The 23,879-nt window shown below is 44.4% G+C and overlaps 3 protein-coding genes across 3 annotated transcripts; 2 read left to right on the forward strand and 1 right to left on the reverse strand.

The window, feature by feature from the left end:
* Window positions 1-1,888: 1,888 nt before the first annotated feature.
* luc7l3 (LUC7-like 3 pre-mRNA splicing factor) lies at window positions 1,889-8,037 on the reverse strand. The gene is made up of 11 exons (XM_074697142.1): window positions 7,797-8,037; window positions 6,759-6,825; window positions 6,632-6,671; window positions 6,404-6,548; window positions 6,174-6,248; window positions 5,341-5,445; window positions 5,103-5,264; window positions 4,625-5,004; window positions 4,292-4,506; window positions 3,986-4,200; window positions 1,889-2,481 (listed from the first exon to the last, which is right to left on the reverse strand). Exons 1-10 carry the CDS (start codon window positions 7,893-7,895, stop codon window positions 4,019-4,021), a joined length of 1,470 nt encoding a protein of 489 aa, XP_074553243.1. The 5' UTR covers window positions 7,896-8,037; the 3' UTR covers window positions 1,889-2,481; window positions 3,986-4,018.
* A 1,007-nt stretch (window positions 8,038-9,044) lies between these two features.
* On the forward strand, window positions 9,045-13,152 carry ankrd40 (ankyrin repeat domain 40). The gene is made up of 6 exons (XM_074697222.1): window positions 9,045-9,293; window positions 9,432-9,579; window positions 10,241-10,389; window positions 10,543-11,178; window positions 11,789-11,970; window positions 12,111-13,152. The coding sequence occupies exons 2-6, from the start codon at window positions 9,446-9,448 to the stop codon at window positions 12,252-12,254; spliced, it is 1,245 nt and encodes a 414-aa protein (XP_074553323.1). The 5' UTR covers window positions 9,045-9,293; window positions 9,432-9,445; the 3' UTR covers window positions 12,255-13,152.
* Window positions 13,153-19,623: 6,471 nt separating this feature from the next.
* Window positions 19,624-22,783, forward strand: wfikkn2a (info WAP, follistatin/kazal, immunoglobulin, kunitz and netrin domain containing 2a). Its single transcript, XM_074696835.1, has 3 exons — window positions 19,624-20,164; window positions 20,478-20,794; window positions 20,950-22,783. The coding sequence occupies exons 1-3, from the start codon at window positions 19,946-19,948 to the stop codon at window positions 22,148-22,150; spliced, it is 1,737 nt and encodes a 578-aa protein (XP_074552936.1). The 5' UTR covers window positions 19,624-19,945; the 3' UTR covers window positions 22,151-22,783.
* Window positions 22,784-23,879: the final 1,096 nt, after the last annotated feature.

Below are 23,879 nucleotides of genomic sequence, written 5' to 3' on the forward strand. Positions count from 1 at the left end.
GTTTCTGACCTGAGAAATAAAGAACTACAAAAGAGAACTCACTTATTATACAATCAGCATGCAGCCGTGTGATCAGATATGAGGCGGACAGACTGCTGTTTGTGATGTAGTCTGAGCAGGAGCTTAAAGACGGTGAACATGTTAAACTTTAGTGCTTTCTGTGTGTTTCTGCAGAGCCTCTCAGGACACCTGGTGTTACTACTGCAGAGAGACTCTCAGCCTGCTCCTGCAGCTGTGCACCGAGTAATGAAACAGGCTCCAGCTCAGCACAAAGAAAGGCACCCTGAGGGGAAATGATATCCCATCAGGCCCTGACTGACAGCTGACATAAGCTGTGAGTGTGTGTTGGAGTTCAGATCATTAATCAGACAGCTCGCTGATGAATCACCTTCTCCACTGCATCATCTACGTGCTGCCTCCTCTCGACCTTCACTACAGATTGACTGCCTGTGTAAAAAGAGGAAAGAGTAGAGAAAAGAGAGGACGATCCATCTCCATTATCCTCCTCACCCGGGTTATTTAGCATCACATCAGCTCCCCCTCTCCCCTTGTTTCCTGCTCTATCACTTTTTCATTTCCCCTGTCTTCTCAGCTCACTGTCTTCCTGTTGTTCCTTCTCTCTGCTGCCTCCCTGCTGCCCTGGGGAAATCCTGTTTTCTAATGGGATGAACACACAGCGGCTGCAGAGAGGATGTGATGTTAATGCTGCAGCCCTGTTGAGAAAGAGTTACGACTCTCAGGGATACTGCTGCTCCTGTGTGTGAATAAACATGCAGAACAAGCATGATGTATCAGACAGGAAACGGGATCTACACCGCTGTGATGCCTCTGAAGCATCCTTCCTCCAAAACCAGGAGCATACTGCCTCCTCCTGGTCAGAAATGCTATTACAAGTTTACATCCTAACAATTTACAGAATTAATTCTAAACCCTCCTCCTCTCCTCCTCCTCCCTGCCGGGTTTTAGCCCACCTTCCTCCTCACTCCACCTGACTCTCCTCTCTGCTTCATTGTTCCGGCATCTGTCCCAAAAGTTAACAAACCATCTGAAGCCCAGCTGCTTCCTCAGTGTTCAGGGACAGAGAGCGGGAAGAGGACACCTCCTCTGCAGGTTTGAGTGCTCACAAGAGAGGGAGATAGAGGCTGAGAAGAGCAGAGGTCACAGCTGGGACAGTTACCCTCGATTATGTGTGATCTGATGGTAATTTGGCTCCATGGTACACAAATCCCTCACACTATTTATTGTTTCTACTGAGACTAAGTGGAAATGGTATTTCCCAAAGGACAGGGATGAACATATGTGACAAAACAGAGAAGCCAGAGGGTATTGAATCACAACCAGTTTATAAATGCACACCTGGGCTATGCCTAAGTAGAAAAGTGCTTGTGAGGCATTTAAACACTGCTTTAATATGTCCTCATGCGCTTCCTTCTCTGATGCTGAGGGTATTTAGTTAAAAGATTTGTGCACATCATTCTTCAACACTTTGCAGTGAATTTTTTTGATGTATTTCTGCAACCTGCCTCTCTGATCACATCTCAGTCTGTGTCTTACAGATTGACCCGGGGTTCTCTGTACGGTAGCTATTAATTACACTCAAATGATGACCTCAAAGAAACTCCTGCAGCTTTCTCCACAGGCGCATCGAAAGAAAAGGTCGGAAATGGGGGGGGGGGGACTCATGTGGAGGATGAGTATAAGAGGAAAGTATCTGGATTTAAAGCTGATCAGGATACAGAAAGGTTTCAAGGCTGCACGATAATTCAACCGTCTTAGGTTAATGGATTCAAACTCAAAAATGTGTAAGTAAATAATGAATAATATCAGTAATAACACAACAACATTTATAATAACAAGCAGACAACACCGTGATTTTACTTTTTATTCATTGAGACAACATGGACAGTAAAAGCAGAGCAAACTTAAACAAGTTTTCAGTCTTTTGATCAAAATGAAATCAGAATATTTTACAGTGAGGGGAGCGATCATTTGTGAGCTCTATGTGAAGGAGAAAAGAGACACGCCCTCTCACAGGACCAACATTGTACATACGCGTTCAATAACCTTAAAAAAAAGAAGCTCAGGAAGTGACACCTGACAACCCAAAACAAAGCACAAGCACTGGTTTTATTTCATTTTCACTAAATGTCAGAAACAAGGAGGATGTGTAGAGATTTGAAGAGAAGAACACAAAAACTCAGAATGACTCTCTCCTCTAAGTTTGGTTTTAAAAACGATGCCTGGGTGACATCAAGACCAAGAAATACATCAGATGAACCACAACTATCGCTGTCGGGGAACAGGTAAGGGAACATGAACTTTCATTTTCACATGTATGTTGATTTTTTTTTTTTTTTTTTTTTTAGATAAGCCACTACACATTTGTGGTTCACCTTGTTTTTAAGCAGCGTAGTGTCCGCTTCAGGGTAAGGATGGGTTGCACTCTTCCACTTCTTCCTCCCCCAGGTATCCCAGCTTCCCCTGCCGAGCAAAAAATGTTCACAAAATGGAACGTTAGCAAAGATCCCGCAACATGAGCTTCGAGCAACAAGTGCTGCTGCATGAGCAATGCTAGCATTTACAAACACAGGTCAGAAACATCCCTCAATTTAAGCACAGAGGAGAGTGTTGGTTGGAAACAAGACACACTGATGCACAGATAACCTGATAGGTTAATAACACTTCATTTTTACTCGACTACCTTCAAAAGGTGGCTCTAAAAATCTTAAATAAAAGGTTTGATTGCTATTTTTTTTACCAGCAGCAAACCTGTTTGATATCCTCAACACCAATGCTAAAGTGCTTCAGTTCATAACAGATTAAAGCTAATGAAAACACACACGCACACACACAGCTACATTCAGACGGCATTTAAAATCCCACGTCCAAACTTTAAGGCTTAAACTTCAGCTGTTGGCTTAGGCGTATCAAACAGGCTGCCTGGTGTCTCTCAGCTGCTTCTTAAAATGTTTTTTTCTGGCATTTCTACAACAACCTTTTCAAACAAGTCTGAAAGTTAATATAAAAATGAAAGAACATTAAAATATGCACAATCAAGCTTTTAAGTTGATGTTTTGGAGAAGTACAGTACAGTTATTTCTGACAGGCAACAGCATTCAGAAATGGATGTGGGTAGAGAAAGGAGTACCTGGGGTGAGTACCTGCACAGTTTGACAGTCAGAGAGTATCCATGATTTTTAATTTGCCCTTTTCTCATGTGGTCTCGCTCACAACACCAACGCTGTGTGAGGTATGGAAGTCAGCTGCAATTCATTCGATAAACCCTACCCTCCAGTTACGTAATGCCCCAAAAACACACACACTGCATGGAATTATCAGGCACAGGAAGCTGGACAACAAATCCATGGCATTTGAGAAATGATGAGGGTAAAATAAAAAGGCTTGTTTTTCTTTTTTAACACATACAGCTCTGGCTACAGCTGGAACATGTCTGTGTGTTTACATGTGAGCAGGAGGAATCCCCGTCAACGTGCAGACACACAGACTTCTCTCCCTCAGCAAAGAAAATCAGAACATTTTCCTAATTTAAATTCAAAACAAAGAATAAAGAAAAGAAATTAAAAACAGGGTAATACAGGCAGGAAACTGGGTTTGACTGGTTAATACCTTTTCTGCCATCTTACCCACAAAGACAAAAACATCTCTAAACCCATATACAAAACGAGGGTACCTCCGGGCATGTTTGCTCAGGGCTACACTGGTCTTTCCCTCTGGGCTTTGTGTGAATGTTTTCTACTTTCTTCTCACTCATCGGGCCTAGTCCTTCATCTTCAGTGCATACTTATGATGCACTATTTGAAAACAGGATAAAGATATATGCACACAGTACATAAGAAAAAATCATAAGCAGTGAACTGAACTCAAACTGGAAGGGGGAGGTAGGGAGAGAGGGAGGGAGGGGAAGGGAGGTAGAGGTGTGGGAGGGGTTTAGAGCCAGGGGGAGCAGGGAGGAGGCCGCACTTACCTGAGCCTGATCTGAGGTCCTATCAGATCAGTTTTAATTGGACTGAGTGTCACCTTCAGAATGGAGGAGCTCTTGCTGGCCGTTAAGCAGAGGGGACGAGGCAGCCGCCTCCGTCTCCATGGGATCCGCTTCCGATGAAGCCTTGATCGTGGCTGCATCGCTGTCTGAGTGTTTGTCTTTCTTAGAGCTGCTCCTCTCCTCTGTCACCTTACGATCTGAAAAGAAGACACATGTCAATAAACATAGGTAAGTCCAGATCAACCAGTGTTTGTAAATATTCACGTCTAAAACCCTCTGAATCCTCACCTTTGTCTTTTGATGACCTCTCTTTGTCCCGGTCTCTGTCCCGTTCTCTGTCCCGGTCTCTGTCCCTCTCCTTCTCCCTGTCCTTGCTGCGGCTGCGGTGGCGGTGAGATTTGCGATCCGAGCTGCGTGACCTCCTCCGCTCTCGGCTGCGGGAGCGGCGCTTTCTGTCTGAGCGGTCCCGGCTGCGCCTCCTGTCTCTGTCCCTGTCCCTGCTCCTGCAAGAAATGGAGAAAAAGAACCATGAGAGCCATCCATCTCACAGGTCAGTTGGGCACTCTGACACGATGCTGCTGTAAAAAACGGGGCTAAATGGTGTTTAACAGCTGATCGTACCTGCTGCGTTTGCGCTCTCGCTCCCTCTCCTTGTCTCTGCTCCTGGACCTTCGCCGGTCTCGGGATCTGCTCCGTTTCCTGTCTGATGCTCTGCTGGAGTGACGGCTGTTGGAGTGGCTTCGCCGTGACCTCCTGTCTCTGTCGCGATCCCTGTCCCTGTCCCGGTCTCTATCCCGCTCCCTGTCACGCTCCCGCTCCCTTTCCCTCTCTCTTTCTCTTTCTCTCTCCTTCTCTCGCTCCTTCTCGCGCTCTTTCTCCTTCTCTTCCTCCTCTTTGCGCTTTTTCTCCCTCTCCTCCCTTTCACGCTCCCGGTCCTCTCGATCCTTCTTCAGTGCAGGGGTTTCACCCGGGGGCTCTTCGGAACGGCGACGCAGTTTCTCCTAAAGCAAGATTAACTCTGATGAAATCAAAGTTTCAAAAATGGGACAGATCGTCTCATTCATCCCAAACAGATTCTGTTTGTCTGAAATCGTCTTACCTTGAGCTCCTCCACAGTGGATTTGATCTTGGCATAGCCCATATGCTGTTTGCCCATTAAGTGGTCGTCCACTCGCGACTGTGCATCCCCCACAATGAGAAAGGCCCCACACACCTCACAGACCTCCATCTGTTTCTCCTGGGCTGCAAAGCTCTCGATTGTCTGAAAGGAGTCGTTAATGAATTAAACATGTTCTTTTGACAGTAAAACTTAGAGAAGAAGAGCCTTGGAGACTCACCGAGGGGGTGGAACTGAGCAGCTCCCTCTCCTCTTTGAGCTGCTCCACCAGCTTCATCATTCCCTGGGCCTCCTCCACTCTGCCCTCTGATCCCAGCTCCTCAATCTGAACAAAAGCAAAACCACAGAGAATACTGATCAGTCGAATCACTGGTAGAAATCCATAGCACCGTTTCCACCAAGCGGTTGAGTTTGGTTCTTCTCGGCACAGCGTTTCACTGACTAATACTGGTGCAGATCCCCAAATAACCGAGATGAGCCGTCCCACTTTTTGGCACCCTTCTGTAAAGGTGCCAGACTTAACCGATCCGATCTTGGTGGAGCTACAGCACTGCAGACTGTTGATTGGTCGAAAGAATCGTCACTTTCCGTGTGACAGTGGCTGCATTTCTCCTGTTGGCACACAGTCTTCTCTAAAATGAAGTTTGATAGCACTTTGTATCAAAGAGCCACATGCTGATCACAAAGTAGATGAAATGCTGGATGTCTTCTATCGTTGCTCTTTGTTTACTGTGTTGCATTTTTCTTCTGCGTTGGATTTAGCGAGGTACAGTGTCGTGCTGCCATGGCGTCGCACTATTATTTAACAGATGCAGCTTTTGGCACCCGGCTTACACGCCGCCTACCATGAGGGGGCACAATTTGCTGTGGAAACGCAAACGGGATCAGGTTTAGCTGTACCAAACCGAAATGAACGGAACTGAACTGCTTGGTGTAAATGCGGCTTTTGTGACGTAATGAAAATTCCGTTGTGTACTGTCATACCATACAATGTAATTGCTGTGGTCCGACAAAGAAGTGTGACAGACCTGCATGAATAATAATACTACTCACCTGTACAACCAGGTCTTCAATCTTTTCTGTTAGAACCTGGGCCTTCTCCTCATTCTTCCCTGATGGACCAGGACCCTGCAGGACATAAATATTCCTTTAAGTTCAAGATGTGCATCATACTGAGAGATCAAAGATGCCAAGACCAGCATGTTTTTAATCTTGTTAACAAAGGGATCATAGCAGCAAAAACAAGCAGTGACAGAACAACAAGATTATTCCAAATCACAAACCCCTGCATTCTGTTGGGCCTGGGAAAGTGCAAGTCGGGCATGACCTCTACGAATCCGCCTTTCCACCTCTGCGAGGAGAGACTGCAGGTAGCGCAGGAAGTCTCGCTCGTATCCCTCCTTCATGAACCGAGAGCTCTTCTCATATCTGCAGAGAATGAAATATAGCTGGTTCATGAGCTGGAAACATAACCACAATCAAACAATGTCAGAAAAATGATTAGAACTTACGTTATTCTCAAGTTCTCATCGTGGATTTTCTCACAAGGTCCTGTGAAAGAATGCATATTCTAGATTAACTGAATTTGCTTTCCAGTGTAAGTGTAAAAACATCTGTTTACAGTTTTCAGTTCCCTACCCAGGTCAGAACGGGTGTTTGTGAAGAGTTCTGCTGGACAGAATCCACACAGATAGTATCGACAGACCTGTTTGAAGATGGGGAAAAATTGTTATTCCAGAAAAAAAGTTATTCTTTAAGATAAGTGTTGAATGACAAAACATACTATGGTATTGTCATTCAACCTACAATACATATACTATATGGTGCCTTACATAAAATCAGTGATTATAAGTATTTTTAAGTTAAATATGGTATGATTCTTTAAAGCAGTTTGTGACAGTTGTATCTTTTTAAAATATTCTGGTGAGTTCTCGAGTTCGTTTGTCTTTCCATACACTTCACTGCTTTTTAGATATACCTCGCACCTGACCCAGAACTCTGTAAAGACTACTGCAGTCTTCCAGTAAGGCCACTGTTCTCCAGTCTTGAATCTTACAGTGCTGCAACCCTTTTACTTTAAACTTTCTTTTCTCATTTTATAATGATGAAGTAAAGCTTTCAGATGCCCTGCAACCACCGTCCAGCAGCAGTTCTACAGCACTACATCCAGGCCGTGGTCAATACGATTGAAATTACAGTTAGAGATTAAATAATAGTCAAAGACCCAACAATCTGGGTACTGGTTACGCTTTAAATCGGAAAATGTACGTACCGGGTATATCACGTGCTAAGTTTACATTTAGAGCTCTAACGACACTCAACCAAGGCAATATTCCATAAACAGACCTAAACATTAAGTAACTTAAGGCTGATGGCAGCATCAAGGACCCAACAGTAATGGAATATTAGTAAGTCGTTGGCAACGATTTAGACCTGCAGTGTAACGTTTATGGCATACGCTAACTGGTGCTCGTTGCCCTGAGAAGCTTACCCAAGCAGTCACAAAACCGTTCCTTCCTGTAAAGTTAATTCCTTCAGTTCTTTACTTTTCCTGGCTTGTGTAATAGGTTCAATTCTGGCAGACCCTATGGGCCATATTTCTATTACCCCAGGCATACCAATATTACTGAACTTATCAAACCAGCTAGGCTAACATTAGCTTTAATGCTAACTTACGCTCTCGTCGTCCCACCGCACGTTGGATCGTTTTTCATCTGGAGCCAAGTTTCTGTCCCGGCCCATTAACTCGTCGAGTAGCTGGGCTGCGGAAAGCATTTTGACAGAGATGAATATCGCCTATATTCAAAGAACTACGATGACTCCCTATTAGCCTGAACACACCATTTACCGCGCGCAGGGGGAGCTTATAATCAAAATGGCGAACGATGTTCCAACGCCCGTTTATGTCCAACATCCAGCATCCAGCTGCTCCGACCTCTGACACGGAAACACAAGTTTGTAATGTTATTTAGTTTAATTTTTTGCTTTATAATGAAACATACAGTAACAGTTACATTACATCAAAATGAGTTTAATTGAGTAAACAAAATAAATAAATAAATAAATAAATAAATAAATAAATAAATACAAAATTCAGCAAAGGACGAGAACAATACATCGGACTTTTAAGTTTGCACATTTTTTACACACACTATGGTTGACAAACTAAGTCATCATGAAGTCAAGTTATGTCCAACGGTCAAGGTGGAGACATCATTCTAATTAAAAAGGAGGACTCATCGCTGTTTTATACGGTTTCAAAACATGTAATTTTTACACTTTCAACACCTCTAACTGATACTAACATAACTCGACTCACATGTGTATTATAGTACTATTATGCCACTCATAGCACCATTTCACATTTCCTACCATACTCATAGCTGATATTACTCTAAATGTTTGTATTTAAGTTGTACATATTGTAAATTATTTCATTTGTAGCTTTTATTGGTGTCCCTTTTTCTGTCATTGCATTTTGCAATTTGTGTTTTTTCTTCCATTCCAGCTGCTGTAACAAATCAACTTCCCCAATGGGAGATCCATAGAAGTTATTAAATTACAATCTTTTCACCGTTTTGATGTCATTGAAAGATTTTATTTTAGTTTGATGTTCAATGCAGTACTCTCTTCACGGGTGCTTGTTTAATAGTCCGTTTATTCTCTTTTAAAAGCATTTTTGTAAATCAAACACGTTTTTTTTTTTTTTTTTTTTTCAAAGTTTGTGAATGTGACATTATTTATAAAAACAAAAACAAAAACAAAAAGTTTACGGTATTATCTCGTGTAGGATTAATTATTTTAGTCAACGTTAACCGTTAACTCGATATATTGATACTGTTTTAAAGTGTCCATTCATATTTCTAACAAAAATTTAATATTGCTCAAAAACTGGTGGAATGAGGAACCTTTATTGTTTTTCCTCACTGGTGTTACATCGAAACACGCCCCCCGACGAGGCGGTGGTGTTTCCGACTGTTAGCACTAACACGAAGCTGTGACACACCGCTTGCTGTTCGACTGAGTGCTCATTTTGTGGGCTTCTGTTTAAAACGTGAACGAACAACTCAAAATGATGTCGGAGACTGAAGCTTCTCTTTAAATTCACCGAGCATCAGCAACGGACTCCTTAAGAAAAACCTTTTATAAGCTAACACCTCTTAAAGCTAGCAGGTAGGTAAGATTAGCCGGTTGCTAATGCTATCTGGCAGGTCTATTCTTAGTGGACATTGGCAGGATAATCTTTAGGCGATTAGTATTGACAGGTTAATCCGAAAGGTTCCTGTTTGCCCTATGATCCTTCCACGCTAGCTGTGAGTACCAAAATGTCCACCGCTTCGTTGGATAAAGAACTGCAGGAGCGGCTGAGAGAGGCGTCTGCCATCGGGGACATCGACGAAGTGCGAACCTTAGTGGAAAGTGGAGTGAATGTAAACTCACAGAATGAGATCAACGGGTGGTGAGTGTTTGTTGTTACTGCTTCTTTTTCTCGCTGCGTGAAAGGCGTTTTATGAAAAGTTGAGTAAAGCTAATAAGGCATTAAAGTTGTGCGTTGTTTATCTTATCTGACATATCAAGACTTGCTACTCAGCCCGGTGTGCCGTTTTCTGTATCAACCCTGATTAAAGAATGAATGATGAGATGAGCGATTTGGAAAAGTAGTTGGAATGCAGAAATGAGGCAACCGGGAGAACAATAATATTCTCGATCAAAACTAATCTGAGTATGTCAGACTGTTACTGTCAGGCTGTGAACCCAGCAGAGAAAAGAAATTCATAGAATACAAAACTATAGGATGACTGACAGAAATGTGTAAGAATTAATTAAGGTTAGCTTCACTTTAAAAACTTGGACTGTCATTTTTCTTGGTCTGTAAATAGAAAAACCCTACTTTATAATTGTGCACTAGTTGAACTCTCTACTTAAGGTCTGGGATGATAAAGTTCATGTCTTTCATTCTGTTATGCAACCCTTATAATGAGCCAAGACACATGCTGTGTGATGCTAAGCAGAGTTATTAAACACCATTCCGCTGTACAGATTTGAACATCAAATATAAGAAATAAGCTCAACTTAACATATGGAAAAATCACTGATCTTCTCTTCAACCTTCTCTGTAGGACGTGCCTGCACTGGGCATGCAAGAGGAACCATAAGCACATAGTGTCCTACCTTCTGAGCTGTGGAGCTGACAAAGACATCCTCACAGCTAAAGACGAGCTGGCCTCACAGCTTACATCTAAACCAGAGATCAAACGACTTTTAGGAGGTGAAACACAGATTTCTAACTTTCTCTCTCCCTGTGATATCAGGTCTTAAACATTCTTCTTTAATACATGAGTGTTGTTGATGTGTGATGTTTGTGTGTAAAGAGCTCCCTGTTTTCTTAAATAATCCCCTTGTTTGATGCTCTTTGCTGCAGTTGAAGTGGAAGAAGTGCCTGAGGTTAAGGAGCCTGAGTTGCCAATCATCCCCAACTACCTGTCTAATCCGCCCTTCATTTATTCCAAGATGGATAACAAGCTCGAAGCCATCTTGGACCAGCACCTTACACAAAACGGCTCTGCCGAACTCACTGATGACACACACAGTGATACAGCCTCTCTGTCCCCAACTCATGAGCCTCAGAAACCACAGAGCCTGGTGTCTGACAGCGGAACTCCACCCCCCAACTCCACCATCCATAACCAAGCCCAGTCTGCTGAATTCATTCCTGTAAGTGAGCAAAACGGCGTGTCCTCAGGTCCTGCCTCCTCCTCCCACAGCCATGCTGTTGTTAACTGCACAGTACCCATGGACCTGTCAGTGGAGCCTCACCTCGTTAACCACGCTGACTATCCGCACACAGTGCCACATAACGGCACCATGTGCTCACCTCCGCTGGCCTCACAGAGCCCGGGGCTTGGCAGCAGCAGCCAGGTCCCCATGGCAGGTTCTAACCCCACCATGAGCAGGCAGCAGTCCATCCCACAGCAGCTGAGCTACGGACAGGCTGGGGGGTCGATGCCAGCCTTCCAGCCCTTCTTCTTCACCAGCACCTTCCCTGTTAATGTGCAGGGTAAGAGAAAGGCTTCTCTTTTCTGATTTACATTTAAAAAACGCTCAGTACTCACTTTGTCTGTATAGAAAATTCTATCTGTCAGTTTATGGAATGATTGACCTGGTTTAGCAGGTACTAAAAGGCCAAAAACCTCCTACCAGCAGCTTTTATTTAATGAATTATTAACATGCTATTTCTCATGTTTTTTTAACGTTTCCTCAGACTGTACAAACACGAAGAGCTTTGTTCAAGAAGCTGCTTGTATTTACGTCTCAGTTTAAAGTAATGAAGCCCTGAGGTGTCCTCTGGTGTATGAAGTGATTAGACAATCAGTGCAGAGTCAGACATGTTTTATGTCATCAGCTGATAACTGAGGAGCAAAGATATGAAGACTTTCCTGTTTGCCTCTTGTATAAGTCAGCGTGTCAAACCAGAAAGAGTTGACTGTGGGTGTAGGTTTTTCTCTCAGTATTAAGAAAGAGCAGCCAGAGGCTGATGCTTGTATACCCCAACATGTTTACTGTGAGCCCTTGTCATGTATTATGATACATCAGGGATTCATAGTTTGTTACTTTCAGTCACAGTTTCTGTGCCAAAACGGGCGTATCAATTTGATTCTCCTCTGCAGAGTTGGTGCTGAAAGTGCGTATCCAGAACCCAAATGCACGAGAGAATGACTTTATCGAGGTGGAGCTGGACCGCCAGGAGCTCACCTATCGCTCTCTCCTGAGGGTGTGTTGCCGTGAGTTGGACATCAGTGCTGAGCAAGTGGAGAAAATCCGCAAGCTGCCGAACACCATGCTGAGAAAGGTAAATGATACTTGTGTTTTTCTTATTTTTACTTCCATCATTTCAGATGTTCTCTCTGCACACTGTCTTCATTATAATCTGCACTCAGTGGTAGAATCTGTTGTTTATGTGACTATTCCCTCTCCTCTCCCTGTGTCCAGGACAAAGATGTGGCTCGGCTACAGGACTTCCAGGAGCTGGAGGTTGTGCTGGAGAAAGCAGAAGGGCTGTCTCTGTTCTCGGGGACTGGAGGCCTCACAGACAGACCCTGCTACAACATGAAGGCGTCACGCCTCACCTACTAAACCCAGCCAGAAGCACAAGGTCTCGCTGCATACGATGGGCTTCTGTAGCTTCCCTCCAGCCACCGTTACTACTTGCCTCGCCAGGTCTCTTGTTACAGCTTGTCAGCCTTTGGTGTTTGGCCAACTTCTAACTGAGATTGGTTTTTTGCAGTTCTGTAGCTATTGTCCTCCTCCGGTCCTCCTCTGGCCCTCCTGCAGCTTTAGTGTATCCTACCAGCTCTAAGCGATTACTGATGCATGGTGTCCTCGATTATGTGAGAAAGTATTCAGGCCCCTCGCTCCGCTCTTGAACTCTTCTCTCCTCCAACCGCACTTTGTGCCAAGGCTCCAGGGGGGACGACAGAGGGAGACATTGGCTTGTCTTCCTACAGACTAGACTTAAATGGGACTTTGCAATAGCCTTATAAGGACTCATCCCTAGACTGGACTACAGTCAGAGAGGAACACAGTCCGATAAGAGGAGCAGAGGATTATGGGAATGATTTACAGGACTTTAACTCTCAAGGACCAGTACATGCAGAAGAGTTCAGTTTGCAGCACAGCGGACCTACACACAGCAAACTGACCACAGAGTTATCTCATACAAGCTGGTGTGAACACTTTAACACGCTGTAGGCAGAAACCTCTGCGTCTATCACTGACCTCATATGATGGGAGGTGATCAGACTCACACAGAGTGTGGACTAACAGGACTTTAATTTGTGGGCCAATCATTCTTTAATCACACAGAGCTGACACACACACACATACATCTGAACATGTTGAAATCATCCTCAATCTCTGAGGAACAGGGGAGACTTGTTTAGTTGGAGGTGGCTTTAGTTGGTTGGGGACAGAATCTTGATATTTACCTTAGAGATAAATGTGCTGCAAATTACAGAAGGACTCGTTTTTTTTATTTTCTAAAATGCACAATCCTATCTGCTCTGCAGGGGGCGAGCTTCAGTTCATTAACATAACTGTGAAATATTTATTTTGTAGTTCTTTTGTAATAATTTCAGATCATCTAACGTGCTTTAGAGAGTCGTAGTGAAGTCGCGTCTGAGTTCAGCCTTATTTGCTCAGTCTCTGTTTTTTCGTTTCGACTGTGACTTAGACTTTAAAACCAAAAACTAACCGAGCCAGCAAAGGAACAAACTGCAGAAGATCTATCACTACTTCAAAGAGGAGTGCAGCCTTCTTCGACTCAGAGTAGAATCAGTGCTAACAGAGAGGACACGTCTGCGTGAGGGTGACTCTGTGATTCCTGTGCTTCCTCTTAAGGACCTGGTTTCTTTAAATGCATCACAGAGATCCTTGAGAAGCCTTCAGTCTTAGTGCCAGAGCAGAGTCGTGATAATTTAAGTTTTAGTTTTACACTTATTTGTGTCTGACACTACAGTGTTTTTATTCTGTATGTTAAGAGTTTAACCTGACTGTGACAGGTCAAAGGTCATGCTGTTCATGCTGCTTTCATCGCCTCTTTAGTTATAATTCTGGGGCTCATTTATCTCCTGTATGGTGCAGGAGGCCGACATTAAACACGTCATACAATCCAGAAGGTAATGACCCCGTGCTAACTGTTTACTGTTCAGAGTGCACCTGAAGCTCTTACTGTGTTTCTATGTTTTATGATCTGTTTTAATCGGTATGTTTTTATAACCAACTAGGCCTGTTTGTGTTTGTGTCAAAAATTGACCTTTGAGGAAGAGATCAGCGACGGGACGAAGAGAACCGAGATGCTGTTGTTAAAGCCAAGTGCAATGACGGAGAGAGAAGGTTAGCTGAAAGGAAACCGGAGTGCTTCTTAATGTTCCCACCACGTTCAAAGCTTTATGAAGCTATGCCACTTGTTGGAGGCATGTTGGTTGAGACTGTGTGCAGGGGAAATGACTCCTCCAGGGTGTTTTGCTGCGAGGTGTGAGAGTAGCATGTTTGAAAGGCTCTTTTTAAAGATATTTGTTTCTTCAGAAAGGGGACGACCATGTTGCGAGGTTGCTTATTGTTCTAGAAAAGCAGAATACAGTTTAACTTAACCTATGCATTCAGAGTCTGATATTTTTATAAACCGTTCATTCTGTAAAATAACCCTAGGCACTGTTCAATTTGTGTTTTTCTGTTCTTAAGACTTGTATCTGTCTTTGATAAAGCATGGTGAATTACTCCATCTCCTTTTTCCTCTTTTCTCCTAAACTCTCATGAATATCATCAGTTAAAGAGATCTGTAGCATGGTTTATGTAGCAGGTTAAACCGTCTGTGAACCTGCATGAGTCTGCAGGAACATCTTGTAGAAACAAAAGCCTCCAAGACAGTCTCCATGAAACACCAGGCCTGAATACACACAGAAGTTTTTCACAATAAAGTTGGGTTATACAGTTATGTGTTTCAGTTCATTTTTATACTAGTTCTTCAGTTTGTATGCAACATATTTCAAAATAAAATCCAATATGCCAATATTCCAGTTTTGCCTTTAAAATATTTTTTTAACAATATCAGCATCAGATCTCATATTGATTTTATAAATAAAGATCCGAGTGTGAAATATTCAACAACATACAGTTTGATCTTAAAGCTCTCTTCTTCAAACACATTTGAAATAAGGCCCACAGGCTTCACTGTGGAGGTCTCCAAAGGTTTTTTTTTTTTTTTTTTACAGCTGAAAGCCACGAGAGGGAGCTAAAGAGCAAACATTAGACGCCAGAAATACCAGCTGTTGGTTGCTTAAAAACGGTTTCCTTTAATCTGAATAAAGCATTCTGAAACCTTCTGGAGACCTCAAACATTGCCTCAGTTTTTATAGATACTTCTCCAGCAGGTCTGAAAATTCTTAAGAAGTAACATTACAGAGTTTAGTTTGAGGAATAAAATCTTTACCTGGTTGCCACAGTTGTGTCTGCTGGTTGACTTTTCCTCTATTTATTAATCAAATGTGTAATGCTTAAATATAGCTGCATACGGAAAGAATTATTTTATTAAGACTTAAAGTAGGGGTGCTTGATACCACTTTTTATGCAGACCCATACCCGTACGAGAACTCTCTCTTGACTACTCACTGATACCGAGTACCAATACTATGAGTACCTTTGATACACAAAATTTCAATTAACAGTGACGGATCATTTTGATCAAAGACAGCACAGTCACTCTGCCATTAAGTCCAAATAATGCACAAACAACTCTCTCTGAGTTTAGAAATTCTAATATAAATAAAAATTATATATTAAAAGTGCACAATAAAACTAGCAACTGTCAGAGTTTAAGTATTTTTTAAAGTAAACTAAAGTGCAAATTAAAACAGTTAACAGTTAACTGCCCTTGGTTCATTCATGTTGTTTGAACAGGACCTGGCGCACATTTGCCGTGGTGGTAAACCGCAGCAACTAGTGGCAAGGAGGACTTGCTGGATGTAAGATTTTCTTGTCTAGAGTATCTGCTGCTGGTATCTGCACCCTTCATGAGTACTGATACCTTGAAAAAAGGCTGGTACCGGCCTGATACCGATAACTGGTATTGGTACTCGCCCATACCTACTTTAAAGTTTCTGATCCAGAACATTTTCACCAGAATTAGTTTCTTTTTTTCATGAAACTGACTTCTCAAAATATTGATGATATACACTCACCGGCCACCTTATTAGGTACACCTATTCAATTTCTTTTTAACGCAAATTTCTAATCAGCCAATCACATGGCAGCTACTCAATGCATTTAAGCATGTAGACATGGTTAAGACGATCTGCTGCAGTTCAAACCGAGCATCAGAATGGGTAAGAAAGGTGATTTAAGTGACTTTGAACGTGGCATGGTTGTTGGTGCCAGACGGGCTGATCTGAGTATTTCAGAAACTGCTGATCTACTGGGATTTTAACCAACAACCATCTCTAGGGTTTACAGAGAATGGTCCAAAAAGAGAAAATATCCAGTGAGCGACAGTTCTGTGGGCCAAAATGTCTTGTTGATGCCAGAGGTCAGAGGAGAATGGACAGACTGGTTGGAGCTGATAGAAAGGCAACAGTAAGTCAAATAACCACTGGTTACAACCGAGGTCTGCAGAAGAGCATCTCTGAACACACAACACGTCCAACCTTGAGGCAGATGGGCTACAGCAGCAGAAGACCACACCGGGTGACCCTCCTGTCAGCTAAAAACAGGAAACTGAGGCTACAATTCACACAGCAACACCAAAACTGGACAATAGAAGATTAGAAAAACGTTGCCTGGTCTGATGAGTCTGGATTTCTGCTCCACATTCAGATGGTAGGGTCAGAATTTGGCGTCAACAACATGAAAGCATGGATCCATCCTGCCTTGTATCAACGGTTCAGGCTGCTGCTGGTGGTGTAATGGTGTGGGGGATATTTTCTTGGCTCACTTTGGGCCCTTAGTACCAACTGATCATGGATTAAAGTCCACAGCCTACCTGAGTATTGTTGCTGACCATGTCCATCCCTTTATGAGCACAGTGTACCCATCTTCTGATGGCTACTTTCAGCAGGATAACGCTCCATGTCATAAAGCTGGAATCATCTCAGACTGGTTTCTTCAACATGACAATGAGTTCACTGTACTCAAATGTCCTCCACAGTCCCCAGATCTCAATCCAATAGAGCACCTTTGGGATGTGGTGGAACAGGAGATTCTCATCATGGACGTTCAGCTGACGAATCTGCAGCAACTGCGTGATGCTATCATGTCAATATGAACCAAACTCTCAGAGGAATGTTTCCAGTACCTTGTTGAATTTATGCCACAAAGGATTGAGGCAGTTCTGAAGGCAAAAGGGGGTCCGATCTGGTACTAGCAAGGTGTACCTAATAAAGTGGCCGGTGAGAATATGTACAGTTTAGTGTTTAAGTGCTGCTCACTGATGATTTCACCTTTAATGGACACTAACATTACCAGGAAGCAAGACTCGCCTCAGCTTGAGCCGGGTGTTCTTCTGTCCAGCTGTGGTTTTGTCTTCAGTTCCAGTCACTTCACATCTGACCTGCATCTGCACAACAAGCTGGAGTTGTACATTCTGTCATGAACTCTTTGTTATGTTCTCTCTCTCTGTGATTTAAAGAACATAAACAGGACCTAAGTTATGGTCATCCTGACACTCTGCAGAGTCTGTGAAATCCTCAGCTCCTCAGTGAAATGAAGAACAAACGTGTTCATGTGGAGAGCAGATGTTCCTGCGACGCTGCGATGTGGTGAGCCCAGATGTTGCATAATCTGAGTTGAGTGCTGATAAAGTTTCATGTGTTTAAAACTTAAAACAGGATGAATGGGGCTTATGTACGCATACGAACATGTCAGTGTGACTGTCGGCATGTCTGTGCACTGGCATGTAGCTGTGTGTGTGTCTAGACAGAGGAATCAGCTTAGGGCCCTGCTGAGGCTGGACGTGTCTCTCTCCTTTGTTCTGGAATGAGACACTCATAATAAGATTAGTATGAACAGTCATAACACCTCTATTGTTTTGAGCCAGCTCCACCGGCTTCCCAGGCCTCAGGCGAGCTCCAGAGGAGCTGAGGGCCGGTGTGCTCAGGAGCCTCTTAGTGCCTTTAGAGCAGGAGGCCAAAGGCGACATTACCCAGAGGTACAGGAGTATGGTACACATAAAGCCTCTTTCCTTTAGGAATAATTCACATATCTAACATACAGAGCTCCTTATCTAAACACACACAAACACACCTATGAATATTTCTAACAAACTCTGTGACCTCCTCATGAATCATTTGCACTGCTCCTGAAACCACAGAAGTCAGATTTAGTGGAACAAAGACTGAACATAGCTCAGCATGTTAACTAAACCTCAGATACTGAGGAGAAAGGAGAGTTAATGTTAAGCTAACAAGATGTTTTGAATGATATTGTTCACAGTTTTTAAACTTCCAATCTACAGCAGGGGAGCACAAAGAGTCTCATGTTAGGAAGCATTAATTATCAGAGTTGGGTTGTTTTGGTGGAGCTCAGGGAGAGGCTGAGGTGCACAGAGGAGGTCAATGTCAAGGTCTGTTAGCAGACAGTCGGTGTGTGAGACAGAGCGTATGGGGGCGCTCTGCGTGGGGTCCACTGGGCGCCTTTATTCAGTGGGTCACGCCCTGCAGCCCCACTGTCGGCTATGCTGGGAATGTAGGGTCTGCAGGGTGAAGGTTAGGGGTGCAGGGCCTGAGGGGGTGAGTGGGCGAGCTGAAAACACAGCTTCATGGGTATGGTGTGTTTGTGTGGAACTCAGAGTGTGCACATAGGAGTGTGTGTGTGTGTGTGTGTGTGTGTGTGTGTGTGTGTGTGTGTGTGTGTGTGTGTGTGTGTGTGTGTGTGTGTGTGTGTTTTCAGAGGGCTTACAGACACGGACCAGACTGAGACCACAGGGTTTGGAGCACTGGGCCTCTTTGACTCAGCAGGAAATTAGCCCAAGAAGCACAAAGTCCAAACTCACAGCTCAACTGATACACACACACACACACACACACACACACACACACACACACACACACACACACACACACACACACACACACAGAAAGAGTGATGTTACAGTGGTGTTACTGAATCAAAGCTTTGTCCGATGCTCTGATGTTTTTTGCTCTGAATCGTGGCCTCCTCCTCTCTTCCTCTCCTCCTCTCCTCCTTCTCTCCCCCTCCTCATCCTCTCCTCTCAGTCAAACTGACCCTGGGTTTGTTTGCTTTTGTTTGAAGCTCTCTTCACTTAAACACTTCCAGGAATTGACTTTAAGAGAAAACAGTTTTTCTCAGCATGACACCGAGCTGTCTGTGCTGGTAGTCAGTGTTGTGAGAGGATGAGACTGATGGATACGGAAGCCTTGAGCAGACAATTAGCTCTGCGTTTAGAGGAGACGCTGCTGTTTTCACAGTCCTATTAAAGCATCATCCCTCTGGCAGCTCATGTTTTAATTAAATTAGATTTATTCATTTATTTCAGTGATCTTGTATAAAATAAGTGACTTTCATTTAAAATATATATATATATATATTTAACAATCTCCTGTCTCCAGCTCAGTGAAGCTTAGAGGACGTGAGGAACTCACAGATTGAGTCTGGTGCCATCTTCTGGACACAGACTGTTTCTTCACACACAGGGACAGATTTTTACAATGTGCTTGTCATGAACAACTTTAACTTCACAAGTATCTTTTTTCCCACAGAAGAAGCATTTTAATCATTTTCAGAACAGAGGATAAACAACAGTGATGTTTAAGCTGTATCAACAGGTATTCTGGGGAAAATCAGCCTGTATCTGCTTATCCTCCTGCCCAGCTCTGCATGCTAAGGGTTAAGGCTGCAGCGCGTTACGCACAGGTGTCTCGCCAGTCCTCAGAGCAGCAGTCTGCTCGCTGCTGGTGTTTTTTTTTTTTTTTTCTTTAATTAAGTTGATCATAACTGTAACTCAGCTGGGATTTGCTGTCCGACTAGACAGGCCACTGTAATTCATAGATGTGAGGTGGGTTTGCTCACAGCACCACTAATCTCCCGCTACTATTAAACGTGCAGAGACTAACTTGGAGAGCTCTCCGCACCGAGACCGTACCCGCGCGTTGCTCTCTGCGCCTTTTTCATGCTGCAGCTCACTCCAGCAGCGGACACTCAGTCACAGAATAGAGCCAAAGTTTTACATCAGGATTTAAAGTTACTGTTTAACGAACTGGAACTCGTGGAGTTTTGTTTTCCACTCCGTTGCGCGCCAGAGATCAATATCAGTGGACATGTGGTGGATGCTGTTCCCTCGGTGGATTTGGTTTCTTCTGGGACAATGCTTGACTTCTCTCCTTTACATGGACCGCAGCCTGGTGAGAGCGATGCCCATGCCCATGTCTGTGGCTAAGGTGGTGTACTCTCACGCGGGTCTTTGCCCAAACGACCTCAACCCTAACCTGTGGGTGGATGCGATGAGCACCTGCATGCGCGAATGTGAGTCTGACCAGGTGAGTGGAAACTGCTGTTTTATTTTTGTGGGACAGTTTGATGGTAAAAAATAAGTTTGTCAACATACCCGGATGTTTCAAAAATCAGGCTGTTTCAGTTTCCAGTGGCTGCTGTTTGTGTCAGCACCATTTATGATACATCACTGATAAATGTCCGCAGAGTTAATCTAAAATCATTTAGATTGATTTCTAATAGAAAGGTTTTATAGATATGTAGACTTTCTCTTCTTCTCTACTTTTTACTCCAAACTGTAAAAGCTGAAGTCAGGGTGCTGCTGTGCTGGACATGAGCTCTGTGTGTCTCTGACTGCAGGACTGTGAGTCCTTTGAGAAGTGCTGTCCCAACGTCTGCGGGAACAAGAGCTGTGTGGCAGCTCGATACATCGACATTAAGGGCAACAAGGGCCCCGTGGGGATGCCGAGGGGCGCCACCTGTGACAAGTTCATGTGCTCCCAGCAGGGCTCCGAGTGTGACATCTGGGACGGTCAGCCTGTGTGTAAGTGCAGGGACCGCTGTGAAAGAGAACCACACTTCACTTGTGCGTCTGACGGCATGACTTACTACAACAAGTGCTACATGGATGCAGAGGCCTGTTCCAAGGGTATCTCTATCTCTGAGGTCACCTGCAGGTAACATGTTAAGTACTTTAGATCTCTACTGTCTGTGTTTGCTCTCCAGAGGTAAAGTTTGTCTTGTTTTGCTCCTGTTTGTTAATGTCAGATAAATCCCAGCCCTGGCTCGGCCCTTTTCTGAATAACTCATTTCTTCTTCACCTTACTTACAGGTACCACCTGACCTGGCCGGACACCAGTCCAAACCCAGCAGAGACCACCTTACACCCCACTACAGCCCTCCAGACCACCCTCCCTGCAGACATCCAGCTCCCCTCCATCCACAGCGGCCCCACCCAGCAGGCTGTGTTTGTGGGAGAGACAGCCAGCTTCCTGTGTGAGGTGTCAGGGAAACCTCGTCCAGAGATCACCTGGGAGAAGCAGCAGAAGAGCAAAGAGAACACCATCCTGCGACCCAACCACGTGCGAGGAAACGTGGTTGTCACCAACATCGGCCAGCTGGTCATTTACAATGCTCAGCTCCAGGACGCCGGCATCTACACATGCACAGCAAGAAATGTCGGAGGAAGTGTGTCAGCGCACTTCCCCCTGGTTGTGATTGGTAAGGAGGCGAAGGGTCAGGCTGCTGACGGGAACACCACCAACCTGCCGTTCCCAGCTGAAGAGTGCCTGAAGAGTCCGGACACAGACGACTGTGGGGAGGAGAGCATGAGCTGGTACTACGAGCCAAAGAGGAACAACTGCTTCACCTTCACGTACAGTCAGTGCAACAAAAACCGAAACCACTTCGATACCTATGAGACCTGCATGCTGTCATGTGGAGGAGACCTGGCAGCTCCCTGCAGCCTCCCCAGTCTCCAGGGGCCATGCAAGGCCTACGAGCCCCGCTGGTACTACAGCAGCACGCTGAAAAAGTGCCAGTCCTTCGTGTTCGGTGGCTGCGGTGGAAATGAGAACAACTTTGAATCCAAAGAGGCGTGTGAAGAGATGTGTCCCTTTCCAAAGAACCACAACTGTAAGATATGTAAGCCTCGGGGGAAGATGGTCAACAGTTTCTGTAAGAGTGACTTTGTGATCCTGGGCCGTGTGACCGAGCTCACTGAGGAGCAGGAGTCTGGTCACGCTCTGGTGACGGTGGAGGAGATCCTGAAGGATGAGAAAATGGGTCTGAGATTCTTTGGTAAAGAGCCTCTGGAGGTGACTCTGCTGAACATGGACTGGAACTGCCCTTGTCCCAACATCACCACCGCCAACGGGCAGCTCATCATTATGGGTGACGTCCACAACGGGATGGCAGTGCTGCAGCCCGACAGCTTCGTTGGTTCTTCCAGTTCCCGCAAAATCAGAAAGCTGCGTGAGATTGTCCACAAGAAGACCTGTGACTTCCTGAAAGATTTCTCTGCTGTCCAGTAGACTCTGTCTCTTTTACAGTCTGTGATGTTGTTCTTTGAGTTTTTTTTAAGCTCCTGTGACCTCACCAGTCCGACCAATGCAAGCAAACACTAAAACTACAGCTTAACTTCACTCTGGAGTTTTCCTGGAAGCTTTACTCCTCTCTCTGTTCATAGAGGATCTCAGCAAACCTGCTCTCATGTTGGTCCTCATGGTTCAGAACATGTAGCTCCTCTTAAACCGCATTCAGACTCTTCCCTTGACCACATCTAGTGGGCGCTGTCTGCATTTACCTTTTACTCAGTATTTAATCTTTATATCTGCTCACCATGATGAAGAATAGAGTCTGATTGTCTCTCCACGTGTTGTATTTAATGCTCTTATACCCCACAGTTAGCTGTAGCTCATAATGATTGCTATATTTACTTTATTTCTTTTAGGATCTCAGAGCAGAGATGTTGTGTCTGAACCATCTGAAGCCTCAGTCTGTGAACCAGAATCCAATAAGCTCTTTGGTTCCATTTTTTTTCTACATCAGGAACCTTTTTGATAAGTTTTCTTTGATATTACAGAGTGTGAACTTCTGTTCTTTGTATTTATTGTCTACGATTTATCTCCAGTAGGAACAGATATTTTTTATAGACTTAGAGCTCATTTAAAATTTTACTGAACACAATGCTGAATGAATAAAGTTGATTTGGACAATAGTGAAAATGTTCTGCTTCATGATATGCGTGCTGCTCATCCCTCCATCCATGTCCTCTTCCTCCTCGTCTTCCTCTGTACACTTTCACACACAGGGCCTGAGGAGTCTGTAACAGGTCACATTCCAGCCCAGCTGTGGTGGCCTGCAGAGCTGTGTGTTGTGTTGTGTCTGGGTCTGGGGCCCTCACATAGCCCCCACACCCCGCCGGCCCTCCATTGGCCCTCGGCGGCCCCTTTCATGTGCCTGAGGCCAGGAGAGAGGGGAGAGGGGAGGACTCACTCAGTCAACCACATCTGTGCTGAAAGGGCTTAAAGAGGGGAGGGAGGAGGAAAGAAGTCCTGCTGAGTGAGGGAATGCAAGTCTGATGTTTGAGTGAGGAAACACTGAGAGGAAACTGAGGAGGGAGAGAACTCAGAGTGGAGAGGGAAACAGGAAACTCATCACAGGGAGCTGAGCAGTGCCTGACTGCTCCCTCCTCTGTCTGCCCTCATACCACCCCCCTTACCTTTTTCCTCACCAACTCTGTGCCTTCTCAGCTCAGCAGCCAGCCAGCCTTGGGCTGTGACCCTTGACCCTGCTGATGAAAAAGAGGCCTCAGAGGAAAAGGCCACTTTCATTAGACCTGTCGACAAGTGTTCAGTGAGTGGCTGAGCTCTGCACAGACCCCTTGATGCCCTGCACATCACAGCCAGCCACTGATTTGAGTATCAAGTTCACTCGGAGACCACCAGCCAGGCAGCCTGCCAGACAGACCATAATAATAAGCCAGACAGCGCAGGCACAGAGGGGGGCACGATGGCCTCAGTGACACAGGATCATAAAGAACCTGGTGTTCAGACAGAGATGCTTCACTTTCTTCTCAGGCTGCAAACAGAGATATACATATTATATATAATCATATATTATAAACACATTCTCTTTTTTTCACATCATGCATGTACCCAGCAGATTAAATATAAGCATGTTGATTAAGATGTTAACATATCTTACCATAGGGAAAACCTGTAAAAGCTTTCAGCCTGATGCAGACAGAGCTGTTTCATT

This window comes from Halichoeres trimaculatus, unplaced genomic scaffold (genome assembly GCF_033239565.1).
Source record: "Halichoeres trimaculatus isolate MK-OKI-2021-1 unplaced genomic scaffold, fHalTri1.1 fHalTri1_scaffold_20, whole genome shotgun sequence".
Taxonomy (NCBI): domain Eukaryota; kingdom Metazoa; phylum Chordata; class Actinopteri; order Labriformes; family Labridae; genus Halichoeres; species Halichoeres trimaculatus.

Excerpts from the sequence above, each read along its gene's own strand:
- luc7l3 (XM_074697142.1), bottom strand. The coding sequence starts at position 7,895 with ATGCTTTCCGCAGCCCAGCTACTCGACGAGTTAATGGGCCGGGACAGA. Across the intron at positions 6,549-6,631 it reads GATGAGAACTTGAGAATAAC|ATATGAGAAGAGCTCTCGGT; the intron begins GTAAGTTCTAAT and ends CATTCTCTGCAG. Across the intron at positions 5,005-5,102 it reads CCACTGTGGAGGAGCTCAAG|GAGAAACTGCGTCGCCGTTC; the intron begins GTAAGACGATTT and ends ATCTTGCTTTAG.
- ankrd40 (XM_074697222.1), top strand. The coding sequence starts at position 9,446 with ATGTCCACCGCTTCGTTGGATAAAGAACTGCAGGAGCGGCTGAGAGAG. Across the intron at positions 10,390-10,542 it reads GATCAAACGACTTTTAGGAG|TTGAAGTGGAAGAAGTGCCT; the intron begins GTGAAACACAGA and ends TCTTTGCTGCAG. Across the intron at positions 11,971-12,110 it reads CGAACACCATGCTGAGAAAG|GACAAAGATGTGGCTCGGCT; the intron begins GTAAATGATACT and ends CCCTGTGTCCAG.
- wfikkn2a (XM_074696835.1), top strand. The coding sequence starts at position 19,946 with ATGTGGTGGATGCTGTTCCCTCGGTGGATTTGGTTTCTTCTGGGACAA. Across the intron at positions 20,165-20,477 it reads GCGAATGTGAGTCTGACCAG|GACTGTGAGTCCTTTGAGAA; the intron begins GTGAGTGGAAAC and ends CTCTGACTGCAG. Across the intron at positions 20,795-20,949 it reads ATCTCTGAGGTCACCTGCAG|GTACCACCTGACCTGGCCGG; the intron begins GTAACATGTTAA and ends CCTTACTTACAG.